Below are 18,970 nucleotides of genomic sequence, written 5' to 3'. Positions count from 1 at the left end.
CATAGCCCCCTCAAAACTTCTACTGAAACTTAGTCCTCAATTCAACAGAGTGTAGCTCAGAGGTAGAACACATGCTTAGCCACAGGCAAGGTGTTTGGCTTGATTCCTGGTGGGAAAGGAACGGAAAATGAGAAATGGACAGAAGTTTTCTAGCCTTTAACCTTTGATCACTGCTGGAAATATATTTTTTAAAACTCAGAGATAAAAAAATAAAAATAAAATAAAAATAAAAAATATAAAAAAAATCAGATAGCTCAGTATGCATATACAAGATGCTCACTGCAGTACTGTTTAAGTAAAAATAATCTACAACAATGAGAGGTAAATCAGGATTTATTTATATGACAGGATATCCAGCTGGTGAAAGACAATGTGATCATGACCTATAAACAACAGATAAAACGTTCCTTACAGTAAGCGGGAACCAGTAGGATTTCAAATGTTCTATCCAGAGCTAGAGAGATGGTTTAGTGGTTGAAGCATGTACTGCTCTTCCAGAGAACCCGAGTTCATTTCCCAGCACCCAAGTTGGGTGCCTTAGAGCTACCTGTATGGAACTCCAGGAGACCCAACTTCCTCTTCTAACCTCTGTGGACATCTGCACATACCCATGCACAGACACATAACTAAAAACAAAGTCTTTAAATCCCAGCTCAGCCACTTTCCAGCTGTGTAACAACCTTAATTGAGGTAGTTCACATCTCTGTGCCTCAGAATGTCACTTGAGAGACAGGGAGACCAGCACCTATCTTAAAGAGTTAAATGCACATTACTAATGAGAAGATCTCTGTATGATGATGGAGCTCTATGCCTGTCACACTCAAAGCTGGTGCCACAATCCCCACTAACCCCTATGATGAGTGGAAAGACAAAGACCAAAATGCTAACAGGGATTACCTGAGGGGGGGGGGCGTATTCCAGGTCAGTTTCCTTTCTCCTCTACCCTGGTAGTCTTTTTTCTAAATCTCCTACAGTCTGAATCAGATAGTCATAAAGAAAATGCATCATAAAAGAAACATCTGATGATTTCTAGCATTTGCCATTCTTCAGGGATGATAATGTAGGGAGAAGAGTGTCAGCCAGAGAGTGATTGATGCCTTTCACTCCATTTGGGGTGTGGGGTTTGGTTTGTAGCTTTTGCTTAATTTTTAACTGTGTGTGTGTGAGTGTGTGTGTGTGTGTGTGTGTGTGTGTGTGTGTGTGTGTGTGTGTATGTGTGTGTGCGCGCGCGCACGCATGTGTATATGCACACAATGTATTTGGGCATGCTTATGCCACAGTGTGTGTGCGTAAACCAAGAGACAGTTTATGAGAGTCTGCTCTTTCCTCCCACTGTAAGAGTTCTAGGTGGTGACTCAGGTCACCACACTTGCCAGCAAGTGCCTTCTACCAACTGAGGAAATTTCCCTGGCCCTGGGAAATATTCGTAAGATGGGGTCTCATGTAATTGGAGCTAGCCTAGACCTCACATGTAGCTAATTTGAATTTCTGATCTTCCTGCCTCAGTCTCCCAACTGCTGGTATTAGAGGCATGTGGTGGAACTCCTGGTTCTTTCATCCCATTTCTATACTGTCTCAACTCCCAGGGCCATTATCCTTCTCTAGAAGCCTGATTTTATTTATTTATTTATTTATTTATTTATTTATTTATTTATTTTAGCATGTGTTATATTTCTTTATTCTGTTGAATATTTGTTTAATGATGCAAAAATGTGCTGCATTCTTTTATGGTGCATTTGTTTAACTCTGGTAAAGCTGTGTCACTTTGCCTGTCTAAAACACCTAACTGGTCTAATAAAGAACTGAACGGCCAATAACTATGCAGGAGAGAGAAGGGGCTGCCAGGTAGAGAGAATAAATAGGAGATGAAATCTAGGCTTGAGAGAGAGTGAATTGAGAAAAAGGAGAGGGAGAGGAGGATAAGGACACTGGGGGCCAGTCACCCATGGAATAAGAAGGGAAGAAAGACATAGAACCTAAAAGGTAAAAAGCCCAGAGGCAAAATGTGGTTAAAGAGATATGGAATGATTTATGTTAGTTAGTTAAGCTTTCTAGAAACAAGTCAAGCTAAGGCCAGAAATCCATGAGTAAGAATAAGTCTCTGTGTATTTATTTGGGAGCTGGGTAGCAAGTCTCAAAAGAGTTAAAAAAAAAAAAAAAAAAAGTCAACTACACTGGCTACTCACCGGTGCAGTTCCTTGGAAGCCATCCTCCCCAGTGTTGGTCACAGGAAACTCGCCCTGCCAAATGTTGGCATAATGTTGGCCTTTGGGCTGCAGTTTGTTGCCCCAGGGGAAAAGCCTATCGGGAGAGACACAGGCATCAGCACAGTGCACAGGCTTCTGGACTGCAGTCAAGAGAAAGGATGCAACAGAAGAGAACAAACAATGCACATTTGTTCTGAATGAACTTTTTCTTTAAAAGGTATTACTCATAAATACAACTTTTAATTGGAATTTTTAAAAATTTCCTTGGAACAACTCATGTCAAGCGCAAAACAACTGCAGCCTCTCCTCACTAGTGAGAAGGCCTGAAATAAATGACATGACTGAAAGAAGCCTTCTAGAAATCTGAGAAACGAGGCATCATTCTGGACTTATATGGTAGCATGAGCAGGCACAGCACACCACACTTTTTTTTTTTTTTAAAGCCTTGTCTATTTTAAGGAGCTTTTCCTAGAAGATGTGACCCAAACATGAGTTTTCTGTCTTGTGGCTGTGGAAGCAGAGAAATAAGACTGCTTCAGGAGACAGCTAAAATAAGAAAATAATAAAAGCAGGGCAGCCTGCCAAGCGGCTCCGAGGAGGGACGCACAAGAGGGGATGCATGGCTAGAACTACTCTGGGACGGCAGAGAGCCCATTTGGCCCCATACCTGGCTTTAGGGACTGGAAAGAGTTGGTGACTCATCCACTAGTGTCACCAAAGGATCTCACGAGGAAGACGAAAAGCAAGCAAGAACAAGAGCTGGAATTAATCAACTTTCTGACCACAGCAAGTTCCCAGGAGCTGAAGAGAAGAGGAAAGAGGAGCGGGGAGGGGAGGAAGAAGGGGTGGAAGAGTATGCCAGCATCCGCTGGACAATGCAAGGCCTTCTGATGTAAGTACCTGTTCTGCAGGCCTCCTCTACAGCTGTACTCCCATTCTGCCTCCGTGGGCAACCTCTTCCCTGCCCACGCGCAGTAGGCCACGGCGTCATTCCAGGAGACATGGAGAACCGGATGATTCAGCCTAGGGAGGAGCAACCACAGTTAAAAGAGACATTGACCTGAAAAGAAAATGAGAACTGGGTTCAGAAAGTGGCCAGAGTCACCCTCCATCTGGTCATGACTTCAAAGCCTAGCTGTGACATGTCTGTATTGGCCACTGGGGACTTCTGAAGTCTTAGACCCCCAAATGGGTCACAGCTCATCTTGGAAATACACTCAAGCATTTCTTCACTTTGCAGCCTTGGATGCCCACACAGTCCATGGGGATGGTGGACACAGGGAAGCTCCACCCCACTGGTTCAGCACGAACAGTGCCATCAGCAGATGTTTCTGCCTCCCTTACCATTCTGCAGAAGTTAGGGGCACCTTAGAGTCCCCAGTGACAGCAGGGACATAAGGCCCACAGAGATTCAGCTCATACATGGGCTGTATATACCCCCGGCTTCCATATGAACTGGGCCAATTCACAGAACTTTGTTGAGCATTGTAGTTTTGGCACCTACTCCCTTACTCAAGTGTGGGTCTCTAACAGACATTCTACATGTCAAACTCTTACCTCAGCCTGTTTCCAGACACAAGACTTTAAACTTTTCATCTTTCTTTATTTTACTAAGGATCAGCCAGCACAGTCTGCCTCACACAACCTGTGGGTCGCAACCCCTTTGGGAGTCAAGCCACCAACCTTTCACAGCGGTTGAATATCAGCTATCTGGCATATCAGGTATATTGCAATTATGAAGTAGCAATGACAATAATTATATGGTTGGGAGGTCATCAAAGCCTGTATAAAGGGTGGCAGCATTAATAAGGCTGAGAACCACTGTTCTAGCAGGTCCCATGTCAGCCTTTTCCTGAGAGCATGGAGGAAGTCAATGGAACTGAAATCACCAGTCACATTTTTTAAGTGAACTGGACTGGCCCATTCCACTCCTCAGGCATATGTGAATTCCTACCAGGACACTCATTCATCTTCTCAACAAATGTTCCTGAGTAGCTCAGCAGCTAGTAAACAAATGTAAAAGTACATTCTTGTGTAGAACACAGGTCGTGGGTTCAATTCTTAGCACCACAAACTGAAAATGCACTCTCCTTCAAGTTTCCCTTCTTCTATTAGCTTGACAATCAACTTTGAATGGGGGGAGGAGACTTGAATTGGTAGCTAAAAAGCCCAGTTCTCCCCACGTCACCAAGTACCCTACAACTTTCTACCTCACTGTCTATGTCTAGAAGAAGCCAGCTCAGACTGCGCAAAGTTTGATATCCATCAAGCGGCTGTATCTCAGAAGTGGAACTTCATGCACTCCCTGCGCCCTGACTGTAAGGGCAATAACCCGGATTGTGGTTGAAAACGAAGGCCTAAAACCCCCTCTGAAGAATGGGGTTAGGAGAGCACGGTTCCCAAACTCCTGGGAAGCTGAGTCATAATCGAAACCCCTCTTCATCTTCAGGGTTTAACATGCGTCTCTATTTTTGATTAAGATAATTACCTCCCTGCCACCCTGGAGACCTGCTGACCGACTTGCCACTCTGGTTCTTTCAGCCAGACTGTAGCTTCTAAGTATGTCAGTCCAGGACTAAAGAGCACACGGATCTTGTACCCAAGACCTGCTGGCAGGAAACAACTCCTTATCCATAAGGTAATTCTTCTCCCACATAAAGACTCATTCATGGGCAGACTGTTAGATGTAAACATGTCCTGAGATTTGTGGTGGCCTGTCTAAAGGGAAGAAATCTGTGAGAAGACACTCTGACAAGACAAATGAAGCAAGAAGGAGGCCATTTATTCAAAGTCGTCTATGACTAGGCACAGTGGCTAGGTCTTTACATACATTATTTCCTGCCATCCACTTTCCTCCCCAAGAGTGGTTGGCTACTTATGTCATTCACTTTGTATATGAAGATGCTACTGAATTGTGCAAGAGCACAGTTTTGTTTTGTGTTTTGTTGTTGCTGTTTTTGTGAACCACAACAATTGGGCATGACCAGACTCACCTGTGCAGAATACTGGAGTCTGGGCCCTCCGGGTGCCTCCAGTTAGCGCCTTTGACAGGTAACCACCATGGAGCAGCTGCAACCTCAAAGCAACCGAGAACAGGCCCTGTCAGCTACCATGATTCCAAAAATAAAAAACCACTGAACTCACTGAATACACATAGCCAAAAAAACAAAAATCTCACTTAAGGTCAGGAGGTCTATTTGGGTTCAAAACCATATGTCTTTACAGAATTTATATCAGGAAAATAGACTTACATGTAAATACATCTTTAAACAAAAAGCTACTTATTCATACCATAAGGCACAAGTGACTCAATAGTGTATGTGTATGTAAGTGTTGCATAGCTCCAGGAATTTTCAAATGTTGTCCTGCCCAATAATCCTCTATAATCTGTGACAAGTGGGAGATAGGAAGCATGGTACATCTCCATCTTTAAAGATGGGGAGGGTCTGGGCTGCCACCTGGGGCCATGCTGGTGTCTAAGGGCCACACTCACTCTGAAGCAATACCAATCAGAGAGACCTGTGCTGCCATCTGGGGACAAAGTGGCATCCAAGTCTGGGCTGCTAATGAGGATCACTTCTAGGTCCATGATCCTACCATAGCAAGGGTCTATGTTGATGTCCATGGTCCATGGTACCAACAAAGGTCACATGGATGCCGGGAGTCTAGGCCACAATCTGTGGCCATGCTGGAGCCCAAAGGCCATGTTGCCACCAGAGCCATACCAATCTGAGTGATGCTACTTGGGGCCATGGGTGTCATCTGGGTCAGGGCTGCTGCCAAGGGCCATGTCTTGGTCCATGGTCCTACCACAGTCAGGGTCTCTGATGTCCATGGCCCATGGTACCACCAAAGGTCACATGGATGCCCAGCGTCCAGGCCTCATCCTGGTCCATGTTGGTGTCCAAGGGCCATGCTGCCATTGGGACCATGGTGTCATCTAGGCCAGGACTGCTACCAAGGGCCATGTCTTAGTCTGTGGCCCTACTACAACCAGGGTCTGTGCTGGCATCCATGGTGCCTGATACCATTAAAGGCAATGCCAATGCCTACAGGTCTAGGCCACCACCAGGGCCCATGTTGGTGTCTGAGGGCCTTGCTGCCATGGAGGCCATGCCAATCCAAGTGGCCTGTGCTGTCACTTAGGGCCATGGTGACATCCAAGCTGGGGCTGCTACCAAGGACCATGTCTGGATCCGAGGTCCCACCACAGCTAGGGTCTGTGTCGATGTCCATGGCCCCTGGTAGCACCAAAGGCCACACAGATACCCAGAGACTGGGCCACAACCTGTAGCCATGTTGATGAGAAGGGCCGTGCCACCATCAGGGCCATGCCAATTTGGGTGGCCTGTGCAGCCACATGAGGCCAGGGCTACTGCTGTGGGCCATGTCTAGGTCTTCGTCCAATAACACCCAGAGTCTGGGCTGATGTCCATGGCTCATGTTATCACAGGGGGTCATAGAAACCATGCATGTTGAAATCCCAGGGCCGCTGGGCATTGGTGTGCATGCCTTTAATCCCAGCACTCAGGAGGCAGAGGCAGGCAGATCTCTGTGAGTTCGAGGCCAGCCTGGTCTATGGAGAAAGTTCCAGGACAGCCTCCAAAACAATACAGAGAAACTCTATCTCGAAGAAAAGAAAGAAAAAGAAATTCCAGGGCCATGCTAAGCTAGCCCTGGCCCTCACTGGACCCAAGATAGCTGTCCCTGCCCCTCACTGGACACTGCAGAAGAAGAGCTGTCTCCATCCCCCATGGGAGAGATGGCCCCAGCACTCAGGTGAGATGGCCCTACCCATCACCAGAAGCGTGGGAGAGCTGGCCCTGACAGCATGGGCCTAGGAAAGCTGACTCTACCCCTTGCCTGAGGGGGCAGTCCCAGTGGCCTGGACTAACCAGCTTAGCTACCACCCAGACCCACATCCAAGGCCTTGGGTTGGCCCACCCTAACAGCTGCCCCATCTATGACCTGCTGGAGTTCGTGAAGGAACTGATCCTGTGGAATAACAGCCACAGAATCTCCATGACTCCAGGAGGGCTATCTGAGATGGTTTCAGTGAGGGCCCAATGATGATGATGCGACAGAGGCCTTGAACCAGACCAATGATTTATTGCAATGAACATTTTTCAGGTGGGGCTGATTGGACAAAAGGGTATTCTGAGTGACACACTGCAGTTCCTGATGCCAGTAGGATGAATAAAGAGGTGTTGGAAAGACAGAGGAGAGAGGTGAGTAAGTTCATGACACTTCACAGCCTTCATCTGTGAAATGACATCAAGATCCAGTCTCCATTAACTCAGACACTAAAGGAGGCCAAGCCACTGCAAAGCACTGAGGAAATCGTCACTAGAACCTTAACAATGTTTTTAGGGTTCTGTTAATCCTGTTCACCACAGTAATGAGAGTGAGAAGGGTTCCCCACTGAGTGACTGGTTAAGACCTAAAGCTTTGATGACAATCACAATTAGCTTTGAATTATGACTCTGCTATTTACAGATTTAACCTCTCCAGGCCTGCTTGCTCATTTGCAACAGAGTCAGAAACTTTATTAGAGTGAAGAATTATAACAAAAAGGGTTTAAGACTCTGCCCTTAGCAACTTGGAGTAATGTCTGAGCAAGCAGTGGGCAAAGGGAACCAGTCTCACTGGGCATGGCCCTATAACAAGCAGTCACGAGGAGAGCCACATAAATCAATCAATACTGCTAACAGTGAAAAACAGAAACTTGGAAATGATTTCTCTAACATAAACTAGAACAGCCTCACGGTTAGCCCCCATGACAATCGTATTCTCAACACACTGCATCCCTGTGAGCTTGGTGGAGTGGAAGTGACAGGGACTGTGTCCCTGATAACAGTGGAAGCTGTCACTGTGAACATCAAAACTACTCTCATCATTCCTTTTCACATTAGCACAATCAAAACATTTAAGGTATCTGTACAACAATCTGATAAACAAAGGCATTTGCTTTAAACCCTCCAAAAGAAAAAGCATTTTGTCCTTCAGCACGACTGCAAGGCATTGGATCTCGAGGCATTCAGGAGCTGAAAGCATGGCTTCCCTCTGCTTCATCAGCAGCTAATCTGGGTTTGTTCTGTGTGGTGCCAGTGACAGGTAATTCACTTGGTGTCAGGGGAAGATGTTCACAGAAAGCTCATGCCATCCCACTCTGGGATTTCAGAAAGATAACACATGACGCAACCTGCCCAACTCCACTCCAGGCACAAAGCATTGCTAATGGAAGAATCTAGCTCTTAAATTAAAAAAAAAAAAAAAAAAAAAACAACAAAAAAAAGAAAACTAAAATATATCCAATCTAGGTGGTAGATACTGGAACACCTTTGTTTTTTCTCATGCCATTTTGTATTTTGAAATATTTCTTTCACCTTTGGCAATGAAAAATAATACAATACCTGTTTATATCCATTCTGCCTACTAGTAGGCATTTGGGTAGTTCCAATTTGGAGCTATGATAAACAGTAATTTGAATATTCTTCAAAGAGCTTGGGGCTTTGGGTAATACCCACTTCTGCTCACTGTACATTGTGGAAAGGGCTGCAGGTTATACATACCCCCAGCTTTAGAAGAAACAACAAAGACAAGGTTAGGAGAAGCAGCTCCCCAAGCTTCCCAACTCTTCTTCCAAGGACAATATCCATGGAATTGGGTTCTCCATAGAAGACCCAAGAGCTGCGGCAGCAGTGACCTGTCAGTTATTTCATTATCCTTAGCTTTTCCTTGAATTCAACTGGCTACAGATACTTACAGAGGACCCTCTAAGTGGTAGACACCAGAGCCTAATTCCTAGAGAGGATCTCCAAGTTCCAGTGAGGCAGGATAGAACAACAGGGAAAAGTAAAAAGATGTGACAAAGCAAAGAAGCCCTCCTTGCCTCAAAAACTACTCTGCCTTTCTTGCTGAGTCAAAAACAAAAGACAAACAAACAAACACCCACAACTGATATCGACAAAACTGCCTCTAGGGGCAATGCAGGTTCTAGAGATACAGCAAAATGCCAAAAGCTACAAATGAACTCAGCTTACCCAGGGCCAGAACCATTGTAACCTGAGTTTTACCATATTAGCACTCCTTTCTCATGCCCATGTCTAAGCTGTAAAACTGATAAAAACCACCCCACATTTTCAAAAGAAAAATCTTTAAGAAAAAATGAGTAAACTCATACGTTTTTACTTGAATTTGGAGTTTTGCTTAAACTTGGTTATAAATTACTTCTGTTGTGGAATGTAAGTTGGAAAGCCAAGGGATCAAACACACCCCATGTGGAGGCCAAGCATGACCGTCCAAAAGCCTGCACCATGTCTTGTGTCCTGTGCTGTCCTTTCCCAGATAACTTACTGTCTAGATACTCAATGAGCTCACTGGCTCATCCTGACATTCTTTTGGGCAGTGTAATCAAGGATCTGTCTTTACCAGGTGGCGGTCCCTAATGGGGAAGAAAATGCCTAGGCTGGTGGCATTTTTGGGACACTACTGTCACCAGGAATTGTCAGAATATGGTTTAAGGTAGTTGGTATATTGACAGGTTTTTTAATTATTTATTTTATACATAATAGTTATTTCATTGCAAAATGAGGTACAATGTGTAAACCTAGTCACCTCATTTTCTTTCCAGTGTGTCTCTGAAATTCAAACTCACATCCAGAAACACACACATCAGTAACATGGTCCCTTCCCACTCTCTTTCTCTGCTTTTGACCTTCTTTTCTTCAATTTCACAATACTCTAGCATACCACCCAAAATGAACACGTTTTAAGGTCCTGAAGCTGTACAATGATCAGCTTCACTGAGGGCCACAGAGAAACAAACGAACCCATCACGTAGGGCATAAGGAGGGGACACTGTGACTACAAGTCTTTGATCAAAGACCACAGACTCCTGTTTAATCCAAAACAGCAAGATCTGAATGCAAATATATTTTTACTTGAATTACATAAGAAAAAACCATAAGGAGGAAATGCAAAGACACATGTGGACTCATACAAAATTACCCAGCTACACTTAGGTACCAAACTTACCTAAACATGGAAATATATCATGTACTGTTATAAAAGTAACCTAGAGAGTATATATTTGACTTTGTTTCCATAAAATATCTGTGTAAAAAATGTACATTAGTATAACTAGAAGTAATTAAAAAAAAAAACTCCAGGAAAATATACATACACTTAACAGGGTGAATGACCAGAAGAATTTTACACTTTTTTTTAGATGAGCATGTATTATAAAACATGCTTTATCAGCCTCAGTACTCTGGACATTCTCTAGGCCACATAATTCCATCTTGGTTAGGGCTTTCTGTGTCAAGTAGAATGTGCAGCACCATTTCTGCCCTCTACCCACTACACTCAAGTTGCATGTCAACTGTGGCACACAAGAAAATGAATCAAGACATTGTCACATGTTCCCCTGAAGAGCAAACTGTTCACTGTAGTGACAATCAGGAAAAGTATTAATCATTTACATTGTTAATACATACGTCACAAGGCACTGACATGTGAAACAGCCTTGTTTCTAATATGAACTAATAAAAAATAATCTCTTGGGGAAAAAATACATACTTCACATTGGCACAATGATGGACATACCTGACTCTATCTAGCAGGTACACACTACCAGTGTTTGAAAACTGCACAACATGCTACAAGACTCTCTACTCTCTAGGCCCTACTTACTCACTTGTGAAGTAGAGCTAAAAATCTCCCGTGTTCCCTACAGCTGACATAAGGATTGTATAACAAAATACAAAGCATTTGGATAAGGAGGAGGAATCGCCAAGTGTTAGTTACTAGTCTTATCATTTATTCATGTTATTGCATGTTACAAAATCATCTTAAAGCTTCCATAGAGCACATACTCCAATTAGTAAAAACCTAGCATCATGGGCTCTCCAGTCTGTGCCTCATCCACCCACCATCAGATCACCCTTTCAGAATACTCACAGGTCCAAGAGCCAAAGGCTACAAAGTCAAGGAACAGCAGTTGTCACACCAAAGTATTCTCTAGAAGACTATGTAATGACAGTCTTTCATCATAGACTTGCTTTGAAAACCATTTACACATAAGCCAGCCAGTTCCTTTGCAGCAAGATGCACTATGGAGGTGGCAAACAGGAGAAAGACCTCCAAACTAGACAAAGCCTCAGCACAGGTTAGGACACTAATGACATGCCAGTCTGTGAGACTGACAGTGCTTACCACTGTGATAATGCAGATGCAGAGTCAAAAATCTCCAAATGACATAAGAAACTAAAGTGACCCTATGATAATTAAGATGAGATCAGATGTGGCCTTGCTCATCCTGGCCAACTTGTTCTGGATTAGCCAAGATATTTTCTGACTAATCTCATGGCACACTCTATCCAATGCCATGGATTCCTTCTTCTTGCAAATGTCAGCATTTTGAAAGATTTTTAAAATATTTTTTTAAAAAAATCACAGTATGCACCCCAATCACACCTACCTCTTAGTGCTCCCCCACTCCCACCCCTCCAGCCTCCACCCACAAAAAAAAAAGGAGGAGGAGGAGGAAGAAGAGGAAAGAAGAAGAAGCAAGCCCAATTTGTGTTGCACACACAACCACTGGAGCATGGTCAAAATCCCAGTGTCCAGTCCCTTAAAGAAAACTGAGTCCTTCCCCACCCCTACCTCTCCATCAATTGTAGAAAGCATCCTTACCACAATTTTTTAAAAGTTCTCTTCAATGGCTTTCTATCTAGGCTGTTACTTTTTTGTGGGAAAGGGGGGCAGATGTTGTCACAGAAGGTTTCTATGTCTCTCTTTCTCAACCATGAGCCTGCAGTCATCCATTCCACTGCAAAAGCAGCTTCCTTGCCCTTTACAGAGCACGGAACACGGACTTCTATATAGTTTCTGGCCACAGCATGGACCTTGGACATCAATACAGCCCCAGCCTGCAGTAGGACCACGGACCCAGACATGGCCCTCAGTGGCAGCATGGGCCACGGAAATCCACACAAAGACCATACATCATGCCCTTTGGTGATAACATGGGCCATAGACATCATCAAGATGTCTGATATTTTTTTAATGTGTATGAGTGTTTTCCTGCATGTATGTCTATGTACCATGTCTGGTGTCTGAGGAGGCCAGTAGAGGGCATCAGATCCCTGAGACTGGTGTTAACAGATAGTTGTGAGCCTCCATGGGGGTGCTAGGAAGCAAACCCGAGACCTCTGAAGGACCAGTGCTCCTAACCACTGAACCATCTCTTCAGTCCCAAATGTCAGGGTTATTAATTCAATGCCTGTTTTTAAATGTTATTAATGCCTGTTTTTAAAACAGGCATTAAAAACGCATTTAGGAGCCTTTATGAAATAAAACAACTTTTATGAACAAACACACTTGGGGAATTATCCAGGATCAAATTGCAAATGCTCCTACCCCTAACATTGCTCTTTACTGGATGTTTTGTAAAAGCAGCAATGTGGACAGGCTGGCATAAAAACATGAAAACCACTTCATCCTAAGACAAGAAAGCCTCTGTGGTTGTCCACATACACATTTGCTGCTCCACCAAGACAACTGGAAGCTATAGCACTGCTTTACATTTGAGGGAAAGGACTTTAAACATGACCTACTTCTACTCAGCCATTTCCATAGCAACTGCCTTGGGTTTAAGTCGAAACAGCAGTCGTACCAGCCTGCCAGTGACCAATGGCAATATAAACAGAGGCCATGTGAGTCTTGTGCCCCCGACCCCCGAGAAAAGGACTTGAGAAAGCAAAGACATAGCTTCCCACCTCTCCCATGGGATACTGTCAGACTCGTAGTAAGAACTTGAGAAAATGGAATGGGGAAAACAGCAAAAGTGCCTTTATTCTTGCCAGAGGTGGTAAAGTATGCTTCTTATACACACACAGCCCAGAATAAAACCCACACAGAAAAAGATGGAATACTGTGTAATTATGCATGTTCAAGTCTAAAGATGTTGGGTTCACAATTTTACAACTTCTCTCTCAAAAAACGAAATGCATTTAGACAAGCAGATTAAAAAGACAGAGGTTTCTTGAAATGTAGCATAAACATGACAGCCATCCTTACAAAAACAGCCAGGGAAAATGTTTCAACTGGCACGGGTGAACAATGAAAAATTGCAGATCTATGCAAATTCACAAAGTAGAAATAAAACTGAAGGAGAATCTAACAACTGGAAGAATCAAATGGAACAGAGATGCAGCAACCTGTACAAAGTCATCAGAGCAGGCTCTAGCAATGGGTGGAAACAACAAAATCATCACCACAACGGAAAGGCAGTCAGGCCAGATGGATGGCTTCTAATTAAATCCTAAGCCAGGCAGCCACCTTGATGACTTAATGGGCTGCATGCAAGAGAAGAGCACTTGCTTTTGCAAGCAGGACGCAAATATTTCTGAAATGTAGGGTGAAACTAAAAGCTTCAGTTCTTAGGGAGATTCCCTATACTGGAAGAGTATACTCCCAATTAGTATCCACAACATTTCAGGTGTTCACAGGAAGACTGGAAACACTTGCGGGTTGGATACTATAGGCAATCGATAAGAACAGCTCAAGGAAGACATTCATCCACTGAAAGCTAAACTTGATCAGTTTTACTCATTTTCAGTTGAAATGGAGACAGACATAGGGAATGGTGCTGATTTGGGTATTTTCTTAAAAGGAATAAGAAAAAAAAAAAGAAGGTACTGTTAAGAAAACTTTAACTTTGACAGCAGGGCAATAGGTGACAGTGTATCGAATCTTTACATAATGTGATAGTACTCACAAAATCCTATGTCACATACACATACAGCAAGTAGAGTTCATCACTTACTGCACTGCACGCCCACATATGGTAGTTTGAATAAAAATGGCCTCACAGGCATATAGATTTGAATGCTTGGTCCCCAGCTGGTGGAACTATTTAGGAAGGATTGGGAGATGTGGCCTGGTTGGAGCAGGTGTGTCACTGTGGATTTGAGGTTTCAAAACCCACTGCCATTCACAGTTGCCTGGCTGGCTGGCTGGCTGTCTCCCTTCCTCCCTCCCTCCCACCCCCTCTCTCTGTAGGTCTCCGATTCCTACTTGCAAATTGCAAGCTCTCAACTACTGTTCCTGTGCCCTGCCTGCCTGCCTGCTTGCTGCCATGATGATCATGAACTCACCCTCTGAAACTATAAGCCCCAATAAACTCTTTCTTCTCTAAGTAGCATCCATCATTGTTCCTTACCACGACAAAAGACAAGTAATTAAGATACCGTATGACTATAACACAGAAGTTAATTCTATGTGGAGGGCTCTGGATACAGCTTTATGGTAGAGTAGATGTATAGAGTGTATATAACTCAGGCTTCAAACATCAATCCTGGAAAATAAGCATCTCTAGAAAATATGCTAGAAGAGTATTTTGAAAATTCTAACCACTGAAATATTTTCTTTCTCATTCTTGCCCTTGCTTTTGCTCTTTCACAGTGCTGAGAACAAATCCAGGGACATTTGTGTACTACCACTGAGCTACTATCTCCAACCCATCGGGTTTTTTTGTTTGTTTGTCTTTAGATCGGGCCTTGCTATATAGATCAGGCCTTGAACTTGTGATCCTTCTTCTGCCTCCTGAGTGCTGGGATTACAGGTGTGCCACAGCACACTGTAAATTCTTATTTGCAGATATTGATCCCTCCTCCCCCTTTTTATTTTTTCAAGATAAGGTTTCTCTGTGTAGTCTTGGCTGTCCTGGAACTCAATCTGTAGACCAGGCTGATGTCAAACTCACAGAGAGCCACCTGTCTCTGCCTCCCAAGTGCTGGAATTAAAGGTGTACAAAACCACCACCTGGCACATATGGATTTCTTAAAGCTGGGTATTCCTGTGCATGAGTTTTTATTCTGTAATCTACCTTGTTTCTATAAGTGAGCTGATGATATAAAGATCAACATTCAGTTGGGGAAATGAAGGCTAGACTCATTCTTTTCCTTGATCCAAGCTGACCCTTAAAAGACCCATGTTGGGACTGGAGAGATGGCTCAGTGGTTAAGAGCACAAGCTGCTCTTCAGAGGAGCCGGTTCAATTCCCAGCACCCATATGGCAACTCAAAGCTGCCTGTAACTCAGGTTTCAGGGGATCCAACACCTCCACATAGACATACATTCAGGCAAAACACAAATGTACATGAAATAAAAATAAATTATAAAAACAAAAGACCTATGCCTTGAAAGTGAATGTAAGTGCACACTGAACAGGCACTGTGTGACCCGACCTTACCTCATACTGATCAGGTACCTTGGAACAGGTTGGAGGAAAGCAACTGTGCCCTGTTATCCTATTATATTAAGTTCTCCCCTTCCAGGGTTATCGCTTTTTCTTCCTGAGCCTACACTACACACTGTCTCCTAAGTCAAGCAAACAACTGTTCTTTTCAATAAAAGCACAAACGAGAGAAGCACTTTATCTTATCCAATCATCCAGCCCTAGACCGCCCTTTCCAAATAACTGCAGCTCTGAACTCACCTCAACCCTGATGACCAGGCCAGCATCTTTCACCAAGGAAGAGCCACCTTGGCAGCCAGAGAGAGAGGTCATACTAGGTCTGAACCTTGCTCTTTCAAAAACTAAATGTTCCAACACAATACCTGAGGGATAGACTTCCATTCTGCCAGATGAATATTAAGCACTTATTAAGTGACAGTCTAGGGATATAGCAGGAAACACACACATGCAAAGCCAGGCATGGTGGTGTGTGCCTTTAATCCCAGCACTCAGAAGGCGGAGCCAGGCAGATCTCTGAGTGTGAAGCTAGCCTGGCCTACAGAGCGAGTTCCATGAAAGTCAGGGACACACAGTGAGACCCTATCTCAAAAAAAAAAAAAAAAAGGAAACAAAACAAAACAAAACCCACAAGGCATTCGACCCACATTCCAAAATGAAATCTAGCAAAGGGAAACATTCCTGAAATAACCCACACAAGCAATCATGATGGTAAGTGAGATGAGCCATGCAGAAGGGCACAAGAAGTCACAAGGACACCTAACAGACAGGGAGCATGTCGGTCTGGAATGTGGGTGAGACAGGGTGGTGTCCAATGGCCCTCCTCAAGGAAGCACAGCTGAGATCTGACCACAGAGATGAAGGTGGGCAGTCAAAGCAGGTGGGCACAGCACCCCTAGCCAAGAGCTCTGCCTGAGTTGTTCTGAGCTCAGTTCCCCTCAACCTGCAGGGATCCGCTGAAACATTCTCTCACCCAGACTTTCTAGGATCCAAACTGTGAGAAATTCCTCAAATAACGGACAAGCGTTGCTGGAAAGCCCAGACTATTTGAGAAAAGCAACTAGAACTGGAAGGAACTGTATCCACTACAGTGACCTGTGAGTGTGAGCAGCCCACAGTAAGAGTGTGGGAGGGCTGGGACTCTTCCCCCACAAACTTGACACTGACCCACCACGGTTCCTTTCTAGCACAGACTCTAACTAAGGAGAAGTCCTACAGGGCAAATGTCACCTGACCAAAACAGAATGGCAGGAAGGAGAAAGGGCAAGGATCTGAGCAAATTTGCAAAGCTACTGTAGAACAGTTGACAATGAACAACAAAAATGACTCAGGTTCAAATCCAACCAGCAGTTACTGTGAGGTTAAAAGAGAGAGAGAGAGAGAGATGAAGAAACAGGACAGAAATAAATGCAGCCTGGAAGGTGTATGCATCCTTTTCCCACTGTTATAACAAAATACTGGATGCTGGCTAAGGTTTAAAGAAAACTAGTTTGAATTGGGAGTGTAGTTCAATGTCTACCATGTAGAAAGCTCATGCCCCATTGTCACATATGAAAAGGGGATGTTTACACAGTAATGATTCCATTCACACATGTATACACAGAGGCCATAGGCCAGGTTCTTCCCACTTGCTTAGCATCTTCTTTCAGACAGACTTGCTCACAATGTAGCTAGACTAGCTGGCCAGCAAGCCCCAAGAATCCTTCTGCTTGTTCCCCCATTTCTGGAATCATAGGTATGTACTACCAAAGCCAGCTTTTGCACATAGGGTCTGGGGATCAAACTCGAGTCTTTGTGCCCACAGGCATGCATTTTACAGACTGGGCCATCTCTCCAGCCCAGGCTTGCTCCTTTATAACAACTTGTATAAGAACATCAATCCCTTTGGTAGGCAGCATCCCCATTGACCTAATTACCTCCTAATATTAAAGGCTAAAGTTCATCTTAATTGTCTATTTAAGTTCTATCACTTCCCTACACGACCATAATTGCAACTAATCTTCTGGTACAACCACATGTAAACTATGGGAGAAGAATAGTTCTCATGTGTGCTCCTGCACATGGTCTAGCACTCTCCCCCACACACATAGCATGATGTTCCAAAATGAGACAAATAATATTCATAAAATTATAGGTAAAAGAGTAAGCTATAGCCAGGCATTGGTAGCACACTCCTTTAAACCCAGCACTCGGAAGCAGAGGCAGGCAGATCTCTGTGAGTTCGAGGCCAGCCTGGTCTACCGAGCGAGTGCCAGGATAGACTCCAAAGCTACACAGAGAAACCCTGTCTCGAAAAATCAAAAAAAAAAAAAAAAGAAAGAAAAAGAAAAGAAAAAAGAGTAAGCTATAATTCATAAACACACATAGGTGCCAAAGTCAATAAAGCACTAGAAATTAAACAAAAAGTTATTTCACAAATACTACTTCAAAGACCCAACAGACAAAATGCATAAGATGTTTAACTTAAGGGAAAATAAAGACAAAGGTAATTCAAAAGATAAGTAATAAACATGGTCAGAAGGTATGCCTCAACAGTACAGTGTTTGCTAAACATGCAAAGGTTTTAGGTTTGACCTCATTCCCACCCCCCTAAAAAGTAAAATCATCTTACAAGTAAAGGCTCCAAAGTGGGGTGGGAGCATTGAAAGCACAGAAAAACCCAGGAAAAACTTTTTGAAAAAGTTCCTATGTTTAAACCATACTGCTGAAAATACAGACTGAAAATGCAAACCTGTACCTGAGACTATTGACTCCCAATGACCAGTGCCAAGACATAGTTATAGAGCAAACACCACACACTAAAGCACTCAGGCAAAAACAATAAGCAGCTTTCAAGGGAAAAAAAAAAAAAAAAGAACTTAGACTTCTCAACAGCAAGGCTTTATTCCAAAGAAAACAAAGTAAAGCGCACAAGACAGTCAAGAAAACCAAATGTGAACCAGATAGTTCCTCTCCAGCAAGACCAACCTGAGCATTTAAAAGAGCCTCAACAAGAAGATATGAAGGAAAACTGTCCCCACGGCTACTTCCTGAAGAACCTAGTGGAGACTGAGCCTCATCACTTAGAAGACTGAACACAAACTCACTTTTAGAACTAGCCTAAGGAGTTAAAAAAGTAGAACGCACTCCATGCAGCGGAGCCCAGGCTTCAAAAGTAAAATGAAGCAGTCTGGACTATCTTGGAGCTTGTGGAGAAGAGGAAACCACAAGTGAGGATTCGACTTTGTTTTAACCTGTTCTGGGTCATCACAGAGCTCGTGCTGACACTGATGTGTGATCGTGGATGAAGTCCTGAGTAGCTGTGAGGAGTCCCCTCTGCCCCTGTCCTGAGAAACAGGATGCCTGGTGTAGATATAAAGGAAAGGACAGGGCTAAGTTGAAGATCCAGAAATGGAAGTAACAACATGAAACTGTGGGCTATCTTATTCAAGCTCTGCCCACTGAAGGGGCAATGCATCAGCACTGAACATACACTGGAAAAAAAAAAAAAAAAGGAAAGGAA

General features: G+C 43.7%; 1 protein-coding gene across 3 annotated transcripts in view; it reads right to left on the bottom strand.

The window, feature by feature from the left end:
• Positions 1-18,970, bottom strand: part of Sumf1 (sulfatase modifying factor 1) — a 78,199-nt gene that overhangs the window by 41,379 nt on the left and 17,850 nt on the right. For all 3 annotated transcript variants that reach the window (XR_003487604.2, XR_004771041.1, XM_027429011.2), the window contains exons 4-6: positions 5,201-5,283; positions 3,108-3,230; positions 2,187-2,301 (exon numbers count right to left, since the gene is read on the bottom strand). Coding sequence is in view for 1 of the 3 variants with exons in the window: in XM_027429011.2 (XP_027284812.1) it covers positions 2,187-2,301; positions 3,108-3,230; positions 5,201-5,283 (321 nt within the window). In the remaining 2 variants the exon portion in view is untranslated. The remainder of the gene's footprint in view (positions 1-2,186; positions 2,302-3,107; positions 3,231-5,200; positions 5,284-18,970) is intronic.

This window comes from Cricetulus griseus, chromosome 8 (genome assembly GCF_003668045.3).
Source record: "Cricetulus griseus strain 17A/GY chromosome 8, alternate assembly CriGri-PICRH-1.0, whole genome shotgun sequence".
NCBI classification, from domain to species: domain Eukaryota; kingdom Metazoa; phylum Chordata; class Mammalia; order Rodentia; family Cricetidae; genus Cricetulus; species Cricetulus griseus.
This window is presented reverse-complemented; position numbering and strand designations above follow the sequence as displayed.